Genomic DNA, 22,389 nt, shown 5'->3' on the forward strand with positions numbered 1-22,389 from the left:
CGCTCATTAATCTTTCTTAGGTCCTGCACCATCCTCCATTTACCTGAGGTCTTTTGTACAACAAATACTGGGCTGTTCCAAGGGCTCAGCGAGCATCTAATATGCCCTAGGGACAGTTGCTCTGACACTATTTCTCTTAATTTCTCTAACTTGTTTGAGGGGAGTGGCCACTGTTCCAACCACACTGGGGGTCCCGGGAGCCACTGAATGGCAGGGACGGTGGGAACAGTGGCCCCTAGGATTGGGGGTGAGGCCCTGTAGAAGAAACAGGAGTCTCCTGGCTTGAGGTCTCAGGTGGAGACACTTCCTGATGGCTATTAGGGTCACCTGTCAGGTCATGGCCTGACGAGACCACAGCCTTGGTCTCCACTAAGATATCCCGACCCAGCAGATTGTTCCGTAAGCCAGTCATTATCAAGGGACGCACTTCTCCCTTTTTTCCATCCGGATCTGTCCAGCCAAGCCAGTTTCTAGTTACTTCACTGGCAACATTGCCTCCTACTCCTGTCGTCTGGGGCCCGGGCACCAAATCCCACCAAGGAGGGACTTCCTCCTTCCTCAATACAGTCCGGTCAGCTCCGGTATCGATTAGGCATCGGAACCTTTTCCCGGCTATAGTAACCATCATACTTGGCCTGTCTTCTGAGACTATTGGGACCACCCAGTGAATCTCAGGTTTGTCATCAGGCAGGTCGCCGGGTTGGTCACGGGGCTGATCGCTAGACCGGCTGCCTCCTTTGGATGACGGGGCCGGAGGGTGCCCCACTACTGGTTTGCTGTTAGACTGGCCGCCTCCTTTGGGTGACGGGGCTGGAGGGCGCCCCACTACTAGTTTAAAGGCTTCCCCCCAGCCTCGAACTTGGACTTGCACTCGCTCTGCCAATGATAACCTTTCTTGCATCGGGGGCAAGGTGTCTTAGGCGGCAATTTGGTTTGGCCAGAGTTTCGTCCCGACGAGGCACTAGGTTTTACCGAGCCTGACGGACATTCTCTCTTGAGATGGCCACGGCCGCCACACCCATAACATCGCCCCTTGCCTGCCCCATTGGCCGTTGCAGAAGCGTGCTCCTCATTAAGTGAGGCAGTCAGCACCTGTGTCTGGCGGGTCTGGGTATCGAGACTCCGACAGGCATATATCCAGCTTTCTACAGGTTTGTCCTTCATACCTGCACAAGCTATCTTATGGTCTGGGGCCATTCCGTCCCACACCAAAGATCTGACAAGTTCATCTATCTGAGACCAAGGAGCCTTTAACTGAATGCTTTCCTCCACCCTCTCAATAAATGAGACGAGGTCCTCTGTTGCCCCTTGAATAACTTCTAATGTCGCGATCTTTGAGGGCCCTTTCCCTAAGGATGTCCATGCCCACATCCCCAAGGCCCACACTCGCCTCCGGTAGGCTGCGGGAAGAGAGACCTGGGGAAAGTCAGTAACATGTGGATTGGGGGGCCCATACATCATCTCGAAGGTGACGGGGATTGGAGGAATGTTTGCGAGAAATTTCTCAGCCTGATCAGAGCATGCATTCCTAAAAGCTGCGCACCACCTCTTATAATCTTTCCTGTCTAGCACATTCTGACCTACGCGTCTCCACGTTTGTGCATTGGAAAACCGGTTGCTCAGGCCCCGGAGTAGGGCGTGAGCCCAAGGAGAGTTCGGTCCCTTCTCAGTGACCGTTTTTCTAAGATCTCGGAACTCCTTGACTTCCTCAGGTTCCCACCCAGCCGTGATGCTTGCTACATCAAAGTCTACCATCTCTATACCTGGTGCAAAGTCCGGCAGTGGCTGCTCCAGTTGCGGATACGGCAACGCTGGTGGCGATCGCGATGAAAGCGTGGCAGGCCATCGCGTGCTCAGGGCAACCTGTTTGGAGGGGGTGGGAGGGGGCGACGGCAGAGGCTGCCGGCTGCCCCCCTCCCTGGCCGCGTGTCTCGGGAGTGCGGCATCTGGTCCGGGGTCCCGGAGACTAAGCCCACGATCGAGATCGGCTTGTAGCTCCTCCGCGGGCCCGTCAGGAAGGGGCATCAGGCCCTCCTCCTGCAGGTCCGCCAGGGGATCTCCTCCTTCTTCCCCAGGGTTCTCCTCCGTGGCTCCCGCCTGCCCTAATGGAATCTCTCCTGTAGAAAGCCAATCTTTGAGAGAGGTAATAATTGGAAAAATCACAAGAGGGAGATCCTCTCCTATCTCCTCTTCCTTGCCGTCCAGCTCCCTCCCCAGCTGGTCCCAGGTTTCCCAGGAAAGCGGATTGGCCTTAACCAACCATGGGATGGCCTGGGTCAGCTTCTCCCAGATCCGCTTGATGGTAGGATCTGAGATGCGCTGTCCACTACTTTTAACCATGAACCATAATATCTTAACCGTTGGTTCATTCCATTTGCTATGCGCTTGACCCATCTCAGTGGGATCTCTCCTCCAACCCAATCGCTAAACGCAGTCTGTGGGGATACTACACCCCAAAATTCCCGGCCGTGTGGTTCGCCCCACATTGGGCGCCAGATGTTGGGATCTGAACGATCCCTTTCTCCCCAAATTCTCGGGGAGAATGGTCCGAACCTCAAAACACTACGAGAGAGCACTCGACCTTATCTTCCGCCCGCAGAAGGTGAGGGAATGCTCTCGCTGGTCTGCGTTTAGCCGAGGAGAGTGAACTACTGAAGCCCCCCATCCCTGCCCCTCCTCACGTGTCGACGATCGGCGCAGAGAAAGAGAGACTCCAGGGAGACGGTCTGAGGTTATGAACCGAACTCACCGCCCAAGGGGCGGGGGAAGGTTTTTATTGTGGTGGGTAAGGCGGGAAGGTGGGCTTCACTAATTGGCTGAACTGGGCTGTCTCGGTCAGAGTGGCACCTGGGACTCCCCCCATGGGCTGACGTCACGCCCCAATAGGACCGCCCCTTGGCACCGGCGGCGCCATCTTGGAGGCATCCACGTGGGCCTGAAATCGAGATGGGAGGCGGGCCAAGCCAGAACTACTCCTTCCGGTTCCGGACCCGGGAGGGGTAGGAGTGGCTTCCGGCCATTTGCTCCCAAGGCGGGAAGAAGGGTGGTCGATCGGGGACCGCCCCTCTACATGTCCGGCCAGCATCCCCACACAAGACTTCTTGGTGTCCATAACCCTAATTTAAAGGTAGTAGAGATTCTGATTGCTCCAAGCTGAGGATGGAGATGCTGGATGAAACTGTGTGATGGTGTGTGTGTGGGGGGGGTGATGGTGTGTGTGTGTGTGCACATGTGCTTATGTGTGTGTTTGAGAGAAAGTGAATTAAACCTACATCGGCCTGGGATACTGTCATTCTTGCCAAGCCTGGACTTTGGAAACAGAGCAGATGAACTTTATCCTGAACCTCAAAAACCTCTTTCCACACAGGCCTAATCGGCATCCCAGTCTCTTCTTCAAAATATCTTCTATCCTGTGTCTTTGTGTTTCAGGTTTCAGTTATTTGATAGGTCACAATGAATTGTACGGGGTTAATAAAATAAATAGATCGACACACTGATTTAATAAATAGCATTTCATTGGGGAGAAAATGACTTAGCTTAGTTAACATCTGCAGAAGATCTTGATGTTGAGGTATCAGGAATGATTAGCAGCTGGGAGGTTGAAGGAGGCAGCAGTTTGGATTGTGGTGGGAGCTATCGCTAAAAGTAAGTTGGAGGAAGGGGATCAAGGGAACTTAGGGTTAAAAAAAAACATACCTTGTAATGATGATACAGATCAAGATGCATTGTACACATAAACTGATTTGTTATATGGTAAAATAAATAACCTAAAATTAAGGTAAGTAAGGGAAGAAGTGGGTTGGGAGGGGTTGAATGAGGCTATTGAAAAGGGTGACATGGATTAAAATGCCCTGTATTCATAAACTGCTTTGGTGAATGGTAATGGCACTGTACAACTACTTACAGAGAGTAAGAATATATCTTTAGGGGCTGGGGATGTGGCTTAGCGGTAGAGTACCTGCCTAACATACATGAAGTGTTGGGTTCAATTCCTCAGTGTTACATAAACAGAAAAGGCTGGAAGTGGTGCTGTAACTCAAGTGGTAAGAGTGCTAGCCTTGAGCAAAAGAAGTTCAGGCACAGTGCCCAGGTCCTAAGTTCAAGCCCCAGGCCTGGCAAAAATAAGAATACACTTTTTAAAACACCTCATAAATACTTTCATTTCGGCCTTACTTGATACTTTTTTGTAGAGCCACATCTTATCCTCCTGTTTTTATGTTCAAAAATCTTATTGGAGTCCATCAGAAATGCTCAGTGATAAAACACATGATAAATGTGGTGAGAGACTTAGGTGCTAGAAGTTGGGTAATCCTCAGTCTAGCTCATGACAAAAACCAGAATTCGAAGCCAGGACTGTGTGGTTATAAAGCTACCCTCAACCACTATGTTATGCTATGAGAATTAAGTAGCAAACCATAAAGTAAAAGCTCTCACTATCCATAATGTAGCAAAGGAATTCCCTTAGTCATTTGACAGTGAGTGTATCGGTGCTGTGGTGAGTCCTAGGTTAGGGTGAATAAAATGGTGGACCCCGTCACATAGGATTTGACCTCAGAGAAGAGTAGGGAAGGCTTAGTGTCTTGGGAGGCTTGGTTACAAGTTGACATTGAAGCTTGTTTTAGATCTGTTCATTTAGTCTACAACTTGCCTTAATGAAAGTTGGTTTTAAACTGACCAGATTTGTATCCTTTCTTTAGAAAGACAGCCATTCAGGGATAGTTATGATGTAAGGAGGCCAAGTCTGAGTAACTTCTCACAGCCATCTTGGTACCTCTTGCTGAGTACCCAGTACTGAAAGGGAGAGAGGCCATACGTTAAATGTAGATGCCTAGCTCAAGGTGAGCTAGGAAAACTGATTCAGAGAAATGCAAATGTTATAGCCTTATAGAGAATGCTATGATTCTGCATTGATTACCTCCCTAAATGGCTTGAATCACCACCTCAGAGTAGTCTCTTAAGATTCCCCTATGTGGAAAGGCTCAGGCGTATTTCCTAGATGGAAGGTTGAGGCCTGTCTTCCCTAGATGGAAAAGTTCTGCTGGTACCTGAGTTTATACCTGAGTATGTCCATGGAAGGTCTGCTTTTGTTGGGTTTGCGTGCCTCCACCCCAAGCATGTGGTTTGTGTCTTTAAAAGCTTTGTGTAAGCTCTGTTCCGGGCTGCAGATCTTTGAGACAGGAGTCCATCTGTAGACCACCAAAGCTCTAATAAAGCCTCCCAATTCGACCTCTCAAAATGTGGCTTTTCTTTTTTCTCACCATACAGCAGTGGCTCTCTAGTACTTGTGTCTTAAATGGCAAGCAATTAACGACAGCTTTCCTTACTTGATAACCTATTTGACACCATACACGTGTGTCTTAGAAATCTGCCAATCATAGAGCCGCATACTTTTCAAAATTCTCTATATATCTGTTTCACAATTCCCCTCATCTGTTCTATTTGGAGGTACTCTTCATCCACTGTAGGTCTCTTTCACCATAGTGAGCAATAAACTCATCTCTTTGCTTCTGTTTCAGCTACTAAATGGAGTTTTCATAGTCCTACAGGTGAGATCTTGTTGGACTGCGGAGAAGAAGTGTGGATAAGAGGTAGGAGCAGGGTGGGTAGTGATGATGGTGGGTGCTGTAAACATGAAGCTCAAGAGGGCCTCTTGATGCAGCTGTATGTGTTGAGAGACTTGAGGGACTTGAGAAGAGTCCAAAAAGCCCCAGATCTAGACAGAGAGCTTCTAGAAGGATGGGCTTTGGGGTAGGAGAGGATGTTTCAGTGTCTGGGGAAGAGGCAAATGAGGCAGGTGGGGAAATAGGAAGAGTTTGATTGCAAGATTAGGCCCTAAGCTGTTGTGAAAGCCAAGTCAGATCCTGGAGTAGTCTACTCCTGAATATGTTACCTAGTTTTCTTTCTCAGTCATGATTCACTATCTTTTCTATCGATGGAGAGAGATGCCTGTCAGAGAAGAGAAACTTATCTGGCTGCCCGTGACTCGGGCCTGTAATCCTAGATATTCAGAAAGTTGAGATCTGAGGATCATGGTTGAAAGCTAGCTGGGCAGGAAAGTCTGTGAGACTCTTATTTCTGATTAACCACTAAAAAGCTAGAAGTGAATGGAAGTGGAGCTGTGGCTCGAATAGTAGAGTGCTAGCATTGACAAAAGAAACAAACAAACAAACAAAAACAGTTCCAGGACAGTGCTCGGCTCCTGAGTTCAAGCCTTTGGACTGACAGCAAACAAACATAAGTGAAGCGTACAACAATTTATTTGTTGTCGATACCTTGTTTCTTAGTGAAATCATCTGTCTTCTGCTGGAATTGTTGTTGGCACATGATGCCCCCCGGGTACCTGTTATTTTAGTTTGTGGATTATGGCTGCTCTGAATGAGGGTGGTGGTGTTGGGGCTGCTTGGTCTTGCTAGCATTGACATGGGGTTTGCTCTGTGAGATGACAAGGCCAGCTCCACAGTTTCTTGTGTTACGTAAGAGGCTCTTTTATTTCCTGACCCCTTTGCTCCTCCAAATGTGTTCTCCCATAGCCGGCTGGAAGTGAATCTCTTTTCTTATGACTCCCAACGATGGGACATATTTCCTTAACCATACCTCACGCTGCCTTTGATGAGCAGTGAATGCATCTTGCTTGTTCACACTTGAATTACACCTGGTTTACTGACACTCTCCCTGTGTGGGTTGCTAGCTGCAGAATTTATGAGTTACATCAAGTAGCAGAAAGTTTAAAGATAAAGCAAGGGGCTTACAAGGAGCATGCTGCCACATAATAAAGGCTTGTGCACTACACACACAGAGACACACACACACAGTGTTAATAGCACACTGAGTTAGGAAAAATGAAAAGCTGTAAAAAATTAGTTTGTCACTCTCAGCACCTCCATTCACTTTCAGGCTGAGACTATGGCCAGAGCTCAGGCCAGAGAAAAATGATCCAGATTGGGAAAGAGAAAGTCAGATGGTCATTACTGTATCTAATAAATGAATTCAGCAGAGCTGCTGGACACAAGATCAATGGACAGCATGGCAGCGTGACTATGATCCAATCATGAGTTACCTGGACAAGGAGTCACATTTGTAATAGCTAGTGAAACAATGAAATACAAATGGATAAATGTAACATTCACTACCAACTGGGAAAGAATCCTAGAACACATACACACACAGAAACACACACACACACACACACACACACACACACACACACACTACGCAGAGTAATTTTAAGCAAAAAGAACAATACAGGATGCATCATATTACCTGACTTCATAATATACTACTATGCTATGATCACCAGAAAAACACGGTAATATTGAAAATGTTGCTGGGAAAGTTAGATATTTACCTGCTGAAGGATGGAGCTAAGCAGTAAGTGAAAGAGAGAATGGACAAATAGTACTGAATCAAACTAGGAAGTTTCTGCCCAGTGAATGGCATAGTTGATAAGCTAAAATAGACAGCCTAGAGACTCAGAGAAGAGCTGTGTCAGCTACACGTCAGAGGATTCAAGAAACTAAACTCTCAAAGAATCAATGACCCAAATAATAAATGGGCAAATGAGCTAAATAGAGACTTCTCAGAAGAAGTAAATATTGCCAATAGACACATGAAAATGCTTTTATTGCTCGCCATAAAGGAAATGCACATCAAAACAGCACTGAGATTCCATCTCATCTCAGTTCAAATGTGTACATGATCAAGAATACAAACAACAATAGAGGCTGTCATGGATGCGGGGTTGGCGGGGAGGGTGGGATCCCTAATAACACACTGATGGTGGGAATGTAAACTACCTCAACCACCCCAGGAAGCAAAGTTTATTTAGATAAACCCAATAAAGTAAACCTAGAACTACCCTGTGATCCAGCAATCCCACTGGAACATATATCCAAACGATTACAAACCATCATATGCTAAAGCCTCTTGTATAACCATGCTTATTGCTGCACTATTCACTATAGCTAAGGGATAGAAACAGCTCTTATGCCCCTTAATGTACAAATAGATCAAGAAAATGTGATATATATGTATATATATATGTGATGGAATTTTATTCATTCATTAGAAGGAATGAGATTACATATTTCTGAAAGAAATGGAAGGCCCTGGAAAAAAAATCATATTAAGTGGAATGAGTTAGACCCAGAGAGACAAAGGATGCGTGTTTTCTCTCATATGTGGAAGCTGGACCTAATTTATACATATGCAAGTAAACACATACAGAGTTGTATGCGAGGGTACACGGACATATTAACTGTATTTGCAAAGAATAATTCAAATGGTGTAATTTCTTAGAAAAACAAACTCACAATACAACAACGTGAATACCAGGAGAAGTATTTGAAAGGTGGGGAGAGGTTCAGGAATGGAGAAGACTAATCAAGAAAAGAGGGTAGGGAGAATGCAGTCATAACATCCAACATGTATCCGATGAAACTGGGAAAATTGAGAGTAGGGGTTGGGTTGGGAGAGATGGGGGAGAATGATGAAAGAAAGGGGTGACATGGGTCCAGATACACTGCACTTACAAGTAGATTTAAATAGATTTGTTGAATGGTGACTCCAGTGCACTACTACTTAAAGATAATAAAAAGATAACTGAATAGTGGATGCAGATTCTTCTCTTCCCATATACAACAACCAACTTAAAATGAATGAATGACTTAAATATAAGAACTGAAACTATGCAACTGCAAAAAAGAAAACATGTAAAATACTTCAGGACATGGAAATAGGCAAAGATTATTTTTCTTTAGAAAAAATAAGAATCCAGAAGCTCAGATTGTGGCTCATACCTATAACCCCAGCAACTTGGGAGGGAGAAGAAGATCTGAAGAAGACCATGAGCAAGGAGATCATGGGCTGAAGCCAGCATAGGCAAAAAGATATTGAGTCTTATCTATCTTAACAAGCAAGTCAGACATGGAGATGCATTCCTGTAATCCAAGCTACACGGGAGCATTGGTAGGAGTATGCTAGAGGATCTCAGAGTCCAAGGCTGGTCCCAAAATGGAAGAACCTCTCTGAAAAATAATATAAAGCACAAAGGACTGGAGGCATGGCACCCCTGCCTCGCAAGTGCAGCGCCCTGAGTTCAAACCTTGACACCACAAAAACGTCTATACATTCTTTTAAATTCTTTTACTTCTGAGTTGGGAAGTTTCTGGCTAATAGTTTTTCCAATACATTTTCTGCTGATTATTTTCCCTCCTCATCTATAGCTATCTATCTATCTATCTATCTATCTATCTATCTATCTATCTATCTATCCATCTATCTATATACACACACACACACAGTGAATGTTGATTTGCTTGATGGTATTTTGTTCCTCTGACTATATAAAACTTAGCAACTTGTGTTTAAGTTCATAGACTTGTTTTGCTTTTTGTGAAGTCAGCTATTGCGCCCCTTCAATGAGTTTCTAATTCAGTTATTAAATTCTTTTAGCTCCAGAGTCAAGTCTGTTCTTTTATCTTATTTTTGTTTGCTAATATTCTTGTTCTGTTCAGTTTTCATTTCTTCCTGATTTTATTTGTATACCTATAGCTTATTGTGTTTCTCTTCTCTTTTTTCTTTCTTTTTCTTGTTGTGCCATCATGCGGCTTGAACTCAGGTCCTGGGTGCTGTCCCTGAGTTCTTTTTGCTCAAAGCTAGTGCTCTACCAGTTTGGTCCAAAGAACCACTTCTGGTTTTCTGGTAGTTCATTGGAAGTAAGAGTTTTGGATATTTCTGTTCCTTTGATGAGGTCATATTTCCTTGTTTCTTTATAGACCTTGCTGCTGATGTAAAATTTGTCTATTTGCTATAATTTTGGCATTTGTAAGAACACTCAGTTCTCACAGTCTTTATAGATTGGCTAACAAACCATCTAGTCAGATCAGGACCCTCCCCTTGTGACCCATCTAACCCTAATTATCCCTCCTCCCACCCCTCCACCCCACAACCCAAATCTCCAATTCCATTGCACCTAAGTTTGAGAATTTATTACCTTCATACATGGAAAGACCTTTGCCCACCAGTCTGGAGAGCAATATGGAGGGGCTTTTCTGGATCCGTGTTTTCTCTCTGCTTGTACATCTTCATTTCCCAGAGATTTGCCGTATTTTTTAAAAGAGTTTGTCATCTCTGGCTCCATCTGCTGTTGCTTTGGTTTTTGCCAGTCCTGGGCTTTGTACTAGCTTCTTTTTGCTCAAGAGCGACAGCACCACTTCTGGCCTTTTCTGTATGTGTGGTGCTGGGGAATTGAACCCAGGGCTTCCTCTATATGAGGCAAGCACTCTTGCCACTAGGCCATATCCCTAGCCCCTGCTGTTGCATTGCAGTACTGCAGATTCTCTGGTAGGGCAACAAGCAACCCCTGGGCATCCAAACTTTGGATTGGGCAGGAGAGAAGTCAGTCCTGCAGGTATCACCCTGAAAACCTGGAATGTTTGGCCCATGCCTGTTTCCTTGCCAAGGGAGAAGCCATGAGTAAGACATTTTCTCCCAAGTCCATTCAGCCGTGCTGAGTGTGGGTAAGGGTAACATGGAAGAACTGCAATGAGTTTTCTTACCTGGTATAGTTCTACTGTTGTTGACTTCCACTCATCTAGCGGAGCTGCTAGGGTCTCATCAAAACTTTCTGGATAGTCAGAAGCTCTGTGAGAATGAGTTGATATCTTCCTATCCCACCATCTTGTTTATGTCACCACCCAGGAAGACAAGATTTGATACCTATCAGGATAGGGCAATGGAAAGGCTGTCTGGGGATAAGATTCCATGTCTTCTTCTGTGACTATCAGTAGAGCTATTGATACATTGTTTTTTTTTAAAGGATAAGGGTGCTAAAATAGAGATTACAAAAGTATATTTGAAACTATAACATCTAAAACAATGCATTTGCTTACCCTCTTCATGCTCTCAGAACTTTAATGGTAAAACGATTTCCTTTAATATTTTCCTAATTATGAGCCCTATAAGTGTTTATAGGAGAATGGATATGTAAATCAGCTGTAATCTGTTCAGAATGTTTAATGACTGTGAGCATTTTGGAATATTTTTCTTATATTTTGTATGCATCTGTGTAATATATTCCTAGTTATGTTGAATACATTACATAAATATTGTCTGTACACAGATTACATTTACATTTGTATCACGTTTCCTCCGTGATCACCAGGTTTTATAGAATGAATTTTTTTCCATGTTAAGCCTTCAGTGATTTTTCAGTACTACACATTTTCCTAACATATGGCTTTGCCATATTCTATTTAATCATCTAACCACATCTCATATTTCTATATAAAAGGTCATGACAAATATGGGGATGTGAACACCTTTGTAAAAATATTGTACACGTGATTTCTTTCCAATAGATTCCTGGAAATGGAATTACTAGGTCAAAGAAGGCTTGGACGTGAATCCTTTTAGAAGTTTTCTCTCCCCTTTGGCCAATTGCTTTTGGATAATGTGTGACAGTATCTGTTATATTGCTCTTGTTACATAGGGGTATTATCTTTTTTTAATTAGTTTGATAGGTAATGATGATGCTGCATTTTATTTATATTTACTCAATTATTACCAAGGTGGAGTACTATTTCATTTGTAGTCATTGTTCTGCATCTGTGCTTTGTTTATTCTTATTCCCCTTGCTCTTTTTCATATTGGGAGACTAGAAATTTTGCTTTCTAATTAGCTTTTAACTACTCCTACATTGAGGCCATTCATACATTCTTAGTTTTGTGGTACTAAATTTTCCCTGATTTATGATATATAGTTTTAATTTGATCTTCTGTTCTGGCATACTGAATCTTTTGTTTTAAAAGGTTTGTATAATTTCTTAGCAATTTCCTTTTTTATTGGCCCAGTAGTTAAGTTCCATCAAATATTAGGTAAATCCGGATTTTCACATATGTCTATGTAAGGTCTCTCTGTTTTAGTCTCCCCTGCTATCTTTGGGCTTCCCCAGGATTTCCTCCGGTGAAGTCTGTATCTTTTAGCTCTCTTAGCTATATAAAGCTTAATTCATGTTGATTGTACCAATAAGGTGAGATGTTTAGTTGTGGGGATAGAGAAGCATTTCACAACTTTGTGTTTATCTATCAGTCCGGTATTGAGTCTGAGTTCCTGAGCTGTGGCCTTCACAGAGCAGGCTTTCTATGTACCCTTAGATGAGAGAGGAAGGTGACAGGAGATGGGAAGAGGAGACACATCCTTCCAGAGCATTGAGGCTTTGGTAAAGTCTATTTGTTACTGAAACCCTCTGGGCATGTTTCACAGTGGGTACTGAATGACCGTGTCCTAACATTCAGGATGAAGCCTGAGCTTCCACTGAGAGTGGGGAGTTGGGAGGACTTAGGGGACTCAGATGAGGTCATGGAGGGAGGACCCTGATCTGAAGTGGAGGTAAGACTCATTGAAGTGTGAAAGTCTCCCAAAGACTGTTGCTCCAAGAATATCTCATGCCTGGCATATTGTTTGTTTGACTCTGCCATGTTGTTCGACTCCAAGGGCTTCCTATTCTTGTGGAAACTCTGTTGCATTCTTTCTCCCTTCTCTACCTTTGCCATGGATCCTCCGTTTGTCCTCTGAGTTCTTGTCTTGTGTTGGTAATGTTGGCTACATGAATCCTCTTCCCCTTCCCCCTGCCCTGGTCATAGTTTATCTCTGGTTGCTTTTCAGTGTCTGCATGTTCCAGACATGGCAAGACATTTACTGCCCTCTGTTGAAGTCATAATTGTCTGCTGTACTGAGTAATCATGAGATTCCATTATCAACGTGTGATAAAACTGTACCTGGTAGCCCCTTTATTTATTTGACCTTATGGCCCTCTTGCTTTGTTAGATGTTCTCAAGGCTGAAAAGCACCCCAAGACTTAATGCTCATACAAGCGCTCTAGCTCCAGGTAGTACTCTACTCTGGCAAATATGGTATCTAGAAACCCTTCTTAGCTGTTTTTGAGTTGATAAAACTAAAGAAATCCATGATTAAGTGATTCAAAAGTTGTGATGAGTACTGACTGGGCAGCAGCCCTGCATTAGGCTATATGTGTATTACTTTGCTTAATTAGCACAGCAAACCTGGGAGGTATTAGCCTAACATTACACGGGAACTCACTGAACATCACACAGCTTGTCAGTGGAGCTGGTCATGTGCCCAATTGTAGCCACTACTGTTGGGAGCTGCTAGCAGCTAACCTCATCCTGATCTCTGGTTGTGCTGTTATCACAAGGAATGCGGTAAGATTTGGCTTAATTGACAGCCAGTACTTACCAAGATGTTTTACTGTGTCCATAGGCTCCTGGCTTGTGTTTACCATTCTGCCTTGTCTTGTTTTATTGCCTCCTGTTATATAGGAACTTAAAAGCTTTCTTATTTTCTTAAACTTTGGTATCCTTATTCCATTCCCTGGTTCCCAAACTGCATATAAGCTGGATGTTAAGAATAAACGGAGGGCTGGGGATATAGCCTAGTGGCAAGAGTGCCTGCCTCGGATACACGAGGCCCTAGGTTCGATTCCCCAGCACCACATATGCAGAAAACGGCCAGAAGCGGCGCTGTGGCTCAAGTGGCAGAGTGCTAGCCTTGAGCGTGAAGAAGCCAGGGACAGTGCTCAGGCCCTGAGTCCAAGGCCCAGGACTGGCCAAAAAAAAAAAAAAAAAAAAAAGAATAAACGGGGCTGTAGTCTTGAGGTTCAACCTTACGGCTGCAGACCTCCCGTACCCCATCTTTGTCTCTTGTCTTTTTTCTCTTGCCTTATTTTTCCTTTTCCTTATCCCTGCCGCCCCTCAGTCAGGATTCCTGTTTCCCTGCCGGCTGGCCCAGCAGGTTTGGCACCTGGAACAGGGACTTGAAGGCCAGGGATCGACAGCGGGTGATCCCCGCTCAGGTAAGGACGTCCGAATACTTGGGAATGAGAGCGGGAGGAGAGTGTATTGTCGGGAGTAATAAATTATGGGACAAGGTAATAGCCGCACGCTATACGTGCAGGCCCTCAAAGGCATGCTACATACCCGGGGAGTGAAAATTGGCCAAATTCAGTTAGAACGTTTCTTTCATTTTGTTGAGGAAGCATGCCCCTGGTTCCTGGAGGAAGGAACCATTAACTTAGAAACTTGGGGAAAGATAGGAAAAAGGATTCAGGAGTATTATGATGTAAATAGCCCTGAGAAACCTCCAGCATTCTCTGGAATCTGGCCCGAGATTGTTTGGATCCTAGACATGAACGGGTTAGATTCAATCAGTCGATCAGAGAAACTGAACAGGGGCCTGATGAACATCACCCAGCCCCCAGAGCTTGTGCAGCTGCCCGGGAAGAGCTGAGAAAATTAGTAAGATCTGAACCCACTGGGCTAGATATTAAGGAAGACTCAGAAGGCTCAGACTCTGAGGAGAAATCATGCAATGAGCCTACTAAAGATAGATTAACTCATGTTGAGAAAATGCTGGATTCAGCCATAACCCTGCTGTCGCAGCTTCGGCTGGGACAACAAACCCCTGCAAAGTTGGAAACTTGTGGGCCCCCGCCCACAATCTTGGAGGACTTTTATCCTTTCCCACCACCCCCACCGCCTGCTATTGTCTCACCTCTCACCTCCAGTACCATCTCAGCCTGTGCTGTTAAAGGCACCTGGCCCTCCTAGCGGTGAACTCCTTTTTGGGACAAGCCCTAAACCTCCCCCTAAGCTTAGTGCTCTGCAACTCTCCCTGGTGCAGGCTGCTCATGAAGGGGAGGACATTTCTGGTTTTCACTTATTCCCGGTAAGGAGGACTGAAGATAACGAAGCAGTCCACCAGCCTTTGCCATTTAAACAAATAAGTAATCTTAAGAATGCTTGTGCTCAATATGGCCCCACAGCACCGTTTACTCAAGTCATTCTTGATGCCTTGGCTGCTAAAACTTTATGCCCAAATGATTGGAAACAGTTAGCTAAGGCTTGTCTTAGTGGAGGAGATTAACTGTTATGGAAGTCTGAATTTGTAGATCAGTGTCAGGCAACAGCAGAGACCAACAGGGCGAATAATGTGCCTGCTTCATTTGCGGAGCTCACTGGGGAAGGTGCTTACACTGACACCAAGACCCAGTTAGATTACGCCCCGGACCTTTATGCTCAGGTAAGTGCTGCTGCTAAACGTGCCTGGAGTAGACTCCCTAACTCTAGTAAGACTGAAGACCTTTCCAAAATTATACAGGGGTCAGATGAACCTTATCAAGACTTTGTCTCTCGATTATTGGAGGCGACAAGCCTTCTGATCCGAGATGAGGGTGCTGGCAAGATCCTTGTACAACAATTGGCATATGAGAATGCTAACGCAGCTTGCCAAGCAGCCATCAGGCCTATTAAGAGAAAGGGAGAAATAACTGACTATATTCGGCTTTGTGCAGACATTGGTCCATCCTATATGCAGGGCCTCACGCTGGCTGCAGCGCTCCAGGGGCAGACTGTAACTGAGTTCTTACGCAACCCCTGCACAGGGGAAAAAGGAAAGGGACATCTGCGCACTGCTGGGCCTCCCGGCAGCTGTTTTTCCTGCGGACAAATGGGCCACTTAATGGCTGGCTGCCCTAATCAGGAAAGGAGAGCTAAGCCTGGAACTTGTCCCCGTTGTAATAAAGTGAAGCACTGGGATAGGAAATGTAGATCTACTTTTGTTAACTCTGGCTGCCTGATTTTGGGAAACTGGCAGAGGGGCCAGCCCCTGGCCCCGCGGAAAAATTTTGGGGCGGCTCCTTCCTTCCCCCAACCTCAGGCCCACCCCCCAACAACTCGCAGCTACAATCAGTTTCCTGCCTCCTCCAAGCAACACCAGGGAGTGCAGGACTGGACCTCTGCTCCTCCACCAGCTCAGTACTGACTCCGGAGATGGGAGTCCAGGCCCTCCCTACGGGAGCCATTGGCCCCCTACCAAGGGGATCTGTTGGCTTACTGTTAGGCCGCAGTAGCTCTGCACTGAAGGGCCTGCATATTATTCCAGGAGTGATAGATCAGGACTATACTGGAGAAATAAAAATCATGGCTTCAGCGCCTGCTAGTGTTATCTCTATCCCTGCAGGACAAAGAATTGCTCAGCTCATCCTTATTCCTTTAATTTCTATCAGTGCATCAGCCACCACGAACCCTAGGGGAGAAAGGAGTTTTGGGTCCTCAGACATATTTTGGGTTCAAAACATAAAACGGGAAAGGCCCGAGCTTACAATTTATGTGCAAGGAAAGCCCTTTCAAGGTCTGTTAGATACAGGAGCAGATGTGTCTGTGATAGCCAAGAGACATTGGCCTTCTAACTGACCTCTTACTTCGTCTTTTACATCCTTGCAGGGGATTGGCCATGCCACAGATCCCCAACAAAGCAGTGCCATCCTTAACTGGAGAGATGGTGAGGGGCATTCTGGGACTTTCCAGCCTTATGTATTAGATCATTTGCCGATAAATTTGTGGGGCAGAGATATTATGGAAAAGATGGGAGTTGATTTGTTTAGCCCTAGTGACGCAGTCACTCATCAGCTCCTAAGTCAAGGGCTACTGCCTTCAGGAAGATTGGGAGGTCATCAACAAGGAATTAGAGAACCCGTTCAACCTCAGCCCTGACCTCCTAGACAAGGGCTGGGATATTTTCAATGGGGGCTGCTGCTCATCCTGCCCCTCATGCCGATCCTATCACATGGTTATCAGACACTCCAGTGTGGGTGGATCAGTGGCCCCTATCAATTGAAAAGATTGTTGTTGCCCAACAGCTAGTACAGGAACAGCTGGACTTGGGCCACATTTCTCCTACTACCTCCCCATGGAATTCACCTATTTTTGTTGTTAAAAAGAAATCCGGTAAATGGAGACTCCTACAGGATCTCTGACGAGTAAATGCCACCATGGAACTCATGGGAGCATTACAACCAGGTTTGCTGTCTCCTATGGCAATTCCTCAAAATACATACAAAATTATAATTGACTTAAAAGATTGTTTTTATACCATACCCCTTGCTCCTCAGGATTGCAAAAGCTTTGCATTTAGTGTCCCTTCTACTAATTTTAAAGAACCCATGAAACGGTACCATTGGCTAGTGTTGCCCCAAGGCATGGCGAATAGCCCCACCTTGTGTCAAAATTTGTAGCGAGGGCTCTCTCTTCTACTCGCCAAAATTTGTCTTCTCTTTATATTATTCATTACATGGATGATATTTTATTGGCTTACTTAAACCCTGAAGTAGTACGCCAAGCCTTTGGACAATTGAAACAAGATCTCACCTCTTTTGGGTTAATAATAGCTAGTGAAAAGGTGCAAGAGCATCCTCCGTATACTTATCTCAGTCATATCTTGGGTCCTTATTATTTTACTAACCAGAAATTACAGATTAAGACCTCTCATCTACGTACTTTGCATGATTTTCAAAAATTTCTGGGAGATATTAATTGGCTTTGCCCATATCTTAAATTGTCCACAGCTGAATTAAAACCCCTATTTGATCTATTAAAGGGGGACCCTGACCCTACATCTCCCAGAGAAATGACAACTGAAGCAACTAAAGCCTTGAGCATAATAAATTCTGCTATTTCTTCCCAACATATAAATTATATTGATTACTCAGCCCCTTGGGAAGCCTATATTTTAACTACACCCCATTCTCCAACAGCGGTCCTCTAGCAGAAGGGACCCCTTTTGTGGCTTTCCTTGCCTGCTACTCCTTCAAAAGTGTTAACTCCTTATTATGAATTGGTAGCCACCTTAGTCCATATGTGCTGTGTGGAATCTTGTAAGTATCTTGGACGAGATCCACAGGTTATTTATATCCCCTATACTTTACAGCAGCAAGAATGGCTTTATATCCATTGTGATTCCTGGGCCATTGCTTGGGCCAATTTTGTGGGTACAATTTCACATCATTATCCCTCCAACAAGTTGCTTCACTTTGCCTCTTCTTATGTCTTTATATTTCCTCGGGTTGTATCTGTATCTCCTCTTTCTATGGCTGCCTTGGTGTTTACAGATGGATCCTCTAATGCAATGGCAGCTCTTACTATTGATGGTGAAACTAGATCTTGGGACACTGGGCTTTCTTCTGCCCAGGAAGTTGAACTTCAAGCAGTTTTAGAGGCCCTTACTCTTATACCTACTAAAGCATTTAATTTATATTCAGATAGTCATTATGTTATTCGAGCCCTTCAGGTCATTGAAACTGTCCCTTTTCTTGGTACAGCTAATTCCACTATCCAAACTCTTTTTCGCCAGATACAACTTCTTCTTCGCTCTCTCACCTGTCCGTGCTTTTTTGGATTTATACGTGCCCATAGTAAGCTTCCTGGACCATTAAGTGAGGGCAATGCTATCACGGATGAGGCTACCCAAATTTTCCGCACTCAAATTGACTTGGCAAAGCAATCACATACTGCCCACCATCAAAACAGTTGTGCCTTACGTCAGCAATTTCATATTACACGTGAGGCAGCTCGCCAAATTGTAAAAACTTGTCCCAACTGTGCTACCTTTCTACCTGTGCCCTCTTATGGCATTAACCCTCGAGGCTTAGTGGCCTACCATGTCTGACAAATGGATGTTATACATATCCCCTCTTTTGGAAGTCTCCACTTTGTCCATGTTACAATAGACACTTACTCTAATTTTATTATGGCTACTTCTCTTAGTAGGGAAGCCGGCAAACACTGTATCTCCCATGCCTTACGCTGCTTTGCTACTATGGGACTTCCTAAACAAATTAAAACTGATAATGGTTCGGGATATGTTGGACAAGCTTTTCAATCTTTTTGCAAATCTTACCAAATTGTTCACACTACAGGAATTCCCTATAATCCTCATGGACAAGGAATTGTCGAACGGGCCAACGGTTTGTTAAAACACCAAATTTCTAAATTAAAAGGGGGGAGCTATACCCCTTCTCTCCTGTTAATATACTTTCTCATGCTCTATTCGTACTAAATTTTTTAAATTTGGATTGCAATGGCCACTCTGCAGCACAGTGGTTTTGGGAAAAGAGAGAGCAAAGAGCTTTTGCTCAAGTTAAGTGGAAAGATCCTCTAACAAGTGCTTGGCACGGGCCCGATCCGGTATTGACATGGGGACAAGGACATGTCCGTGTTTTTTCACAGGATGAAAATGATGCCTGCTGGCTACCTGAGCGTTGTGTTCGGATTGTGGAAATTCATCATAATGGCACAAGCGCTGACCCACTGGGCCTACGTGCCAGATCCACCGATTGTGCACCCCGCGACCTGGGAGGGAGCTGAGGTGTTCGTCCATGTCAACAGATCAGCGTACGGTACAGCTCCTGACCGTTTTGTCCAACACGTTAAGATGGGAGACTTTGTAGCTTCTGGAATTGGAACCACTTTATGCTTTACAACTGACTCCAACAGTTATATTCCAGGCTGTACTGTAATGCAATCCATAAATCATAGAATTTGGATTCCTGATAATAGTCAAGTATATAATATACGAATGACTTCATTGCCTACTGGGTTCCCTGTACATGCCAATTCTACCTCATGCTTCATGATACCTCGCTGCATCAACTCCTCTCAAATTGTAGAATCCACGGGAGAACTGCACCCCATAAAGTGTAGACATGATCACCCGTTTAAAACCAATATTTCAGGAACTAATTCTCAGCTGACAGACTGGTCCGGAGCGAATCTCACCAACAAGTACAACCCAGATCTGTGGTGGACGAATGGACACCCTCAACGCCATGTCTGGATGTTAGTGGCTGCCCTGAATAATATCTCCTGGCCCACTTCTACTTCTTTAAAAAATATTATGAGTTGTGTAACACCCCCTTATGCTATTATGTATGGACCCTTTAATATTTCTATAGGAGCCATGTATTTCAATGTTACTTGCACTAACTGTTCTTTTACAAATTGTTTGTATAGTGGTCTTACTGATTCTGTAATTATTATTAAGCAACCACCATTTGTTATGCTTCCTGTAAACTTATCTGAAGCTTGGTATGAAGAAACAGGTATTCAAGTGTTAAAACATTTAAAAGAGCTTATACGCCCTAGACGATTTGTAGGGCTACTAATAGCAGGCATTGTAGCCTTTATTTCCTTAGCTGCCTCTGCTGCAGTGGCCACTGTGGCTCTGACTCAAAATGTGCAGACAGCTCACTATGTTAATCAGCTTGCTCATAATACCACGCAAGCCCTGCACTTTCAAGGCAGGATTGATGATAAGGCAGAACAAAAATTAGAAACATTGTATGAATCTGTGTTGTCACTTGTTGAACAAATCCGTGCCTTACAAACTCTGCAACGGTGCACTGTCATTCTGGGTTTGACTTTATTTGTGTGACCCTCCATAAGTATAATGGGTAAAGCTATCCTTGGGAAAAAGTTGTAGCACATCTAAATGGTATTTGGCACCATAATAGCTTGTCCTTAGATCTCTTTCAACTCCATAGACAAGTAGCCTGACTAGAACAAGCTCTGCCTCTGGTGGCAGAAACAGCAAAAGAACTGTTTGAACAACTTCAACAGTATGTCCCTTCCTTAACTAACGTTAAGGGGCTGCTAATGACATTGCTCAGCCCAGGGATACTTTTGCTGATGGCTTTCCTATGCCTTCCTTGCATTGTACGCATATTGCAAAACTCTTTCATGAGTTTAGCCAGCCAGCTGCATAAGATCAAGCTCCAAGTGAATGAACTTTCCCCTGAGAGGAACCGCAGCCAGAGACGGGTCTGAGACGGGGCCAGCCTTGACTAGCCTAAGACACGGGGCTTCAGCACTGCTCTGAAGTTGACCCTAAGACGGGTAAGGCAGGCTGGGGTACCCACCCCACCTAAGACAGGCGGGTTCACTTCTTTTAATAAAAAAGACAGGGGAACTGTCGGGAGCCGAGCTAGCAGCTAAGCTCATCCTGACCTCTGGCTGTGCTGTAATCACAAGGAATGCGGTAAGATTTGGCTTAACTGACAGCCAGCACTTACAAAGATGTTTTACTGTGTCCATAGGCGCCTGGTTTATGTTTACCATTCAGCCTTATCTTGTTTTATTGCCTCCTGTTATTTATTGACCTAAAAGCTTTCTTATTTTCTTAAACTTTGGTAACCCTATGCCATTCCCTGGTTCCCAAACTGCATAACAGCTGGATGCTAAGAATAAACGGGGCTGCAGTCTTGAGTTACAATCTCGAGATGCAGACATCCCGTACCCCATCTTTGCCTCTTGTCTTTTTTCTCTTGTCTTGTATTTTTCCTTTTCTTTAATCCTCTCCCCCCTCATTCAGGATTCCTTTTCGCTGCCGGCTGGCTCGGCAGGGGTTCCCTCCAGCTCCATCCACCATAAGGTACTGGTGCTTGGTTCCCCCAGCTTCATCCATCATAGGTTACTGGTGCTTGGTACCCCCAGCTCCGTCCACCCATGGGATACTGGTGCTTGATACCCCCAGCTTCTTCCACCATAGGGAACTGGGGCTTGGTACCCCCAGCTCCATCCATCCACCATGTGGTACTGGTGCTCGGTACTCCCCAGCTCCATCCACCCGTGGGGGTACTGGTGCTTGCTACCCCCAGCTCTGTGACCCCCCCCCCCCACAGGCGGTGGACAACCTGGTCCTGGGGAAGACGGTGGAGAAGTACAATGCCTGCTGCATGCTTTCCAGGTGAGGACCCCATGATCTCTGACCCCATGACCCCCATGACCCCGTGAGCCCCCCCACCCTGTCACCCACCCCATTAACCCTCCCAACCCCCCCCAAAGTCATCTGGGGATGGGAAGGGGGGAATTCAGGGGCCTGTGACCCCTCCCTGACCCGCGGAAGGAGGGGTCAGGGGTGTGACCACGGCCAGGGTCAGAGGTCACACAGGCTGAGCGGCCGGACACACAGCGTGTTACGGGCATGGCACTGGTGTGGTGCTGGAGTGCAGGTGGGTTCACCCTGGAGGGGGGGGTCGGTGTCGGGGGTCAGGGGTCAGGGGTCATGCCTGGTCTCAAGCCCACAGAGGGCCAGCCGCGGATGGAGGAGCTGCGGATCCATAAGGAGACGTGGGTGAGGTTCTCGGCACACGGAGGAGCGGGTGGCCCAGTAGGTCGAGAGCGGGGAGCCCGTGTAAAGGGGTCGGGGGCCACGGGGGGGGGGGTCGGGGTCATGGGGTGTCACTGGTGGTCAGGAGGGGGCCTAGGCCAAATCCTGGGGCCTGGATTCAATCAGGAGCCTGGGCATTTGGGTCTGGATGTGGGACTGGGTGCTGCTCTGAGTCCTCATCCAGGGTGCTGTGCTTAGTCCTGGGCCTGGATTCGATCAGGAGCCGGGGTGCTGCGCTAAGTGCTGAGCCTGGATGAGATCAGGATCCTGGGTGCTGGTCTTAGTCCTGCGGCTTGGGTGCTGTGCTTAGTCCTGGGCATGGATTTGATCAGGCTCCCGGGTGCTGCGCTTAGTCCTGGGCCTGGATTTGAT

The 22,389-nt window shown here is 45.6% G+C and overlaps 1 protein-coding gene across 1 annotated transcript; it reads right to left on the minus strand.

Moving 5' to 3' along the window:
- Positions 1-828: 828 nt before the first annotated feature.
- On the minus strand, positions 829-2,394 carry LOC125345532 (endogenous retrovirus group K member 8 Gag polyprotein-like). The gene has a single exon (XM_048337663.1). It carries the CDS (start codon positions 2,392-2,394, stop codon positions 829-831), a length of 1,566 nt encoding a protein of 521 aa, XP_048193620.1.
- Positions 2,395-22,389: the final 19,995 nt, after the last annotated feature.

Source organism: Perognathus longimembris, unplaced genomic scaffold (genome assembly GCF_023159225.1).
Source record: "Perognathus longimembris pacificus isolate PPM17 unplaced genomic scaffold, ASM2315922v1 HiC_scaffold_5853, whole genome shotgun sequence".
In the NCBI taxonomy this organism is placed as follows: domain Eukaryota; kingdom Metazoa; phylum Chordata; class Mammalia; order Rodentia; family Heteromyidae; genus Perognathus; species Perognathus longimembris.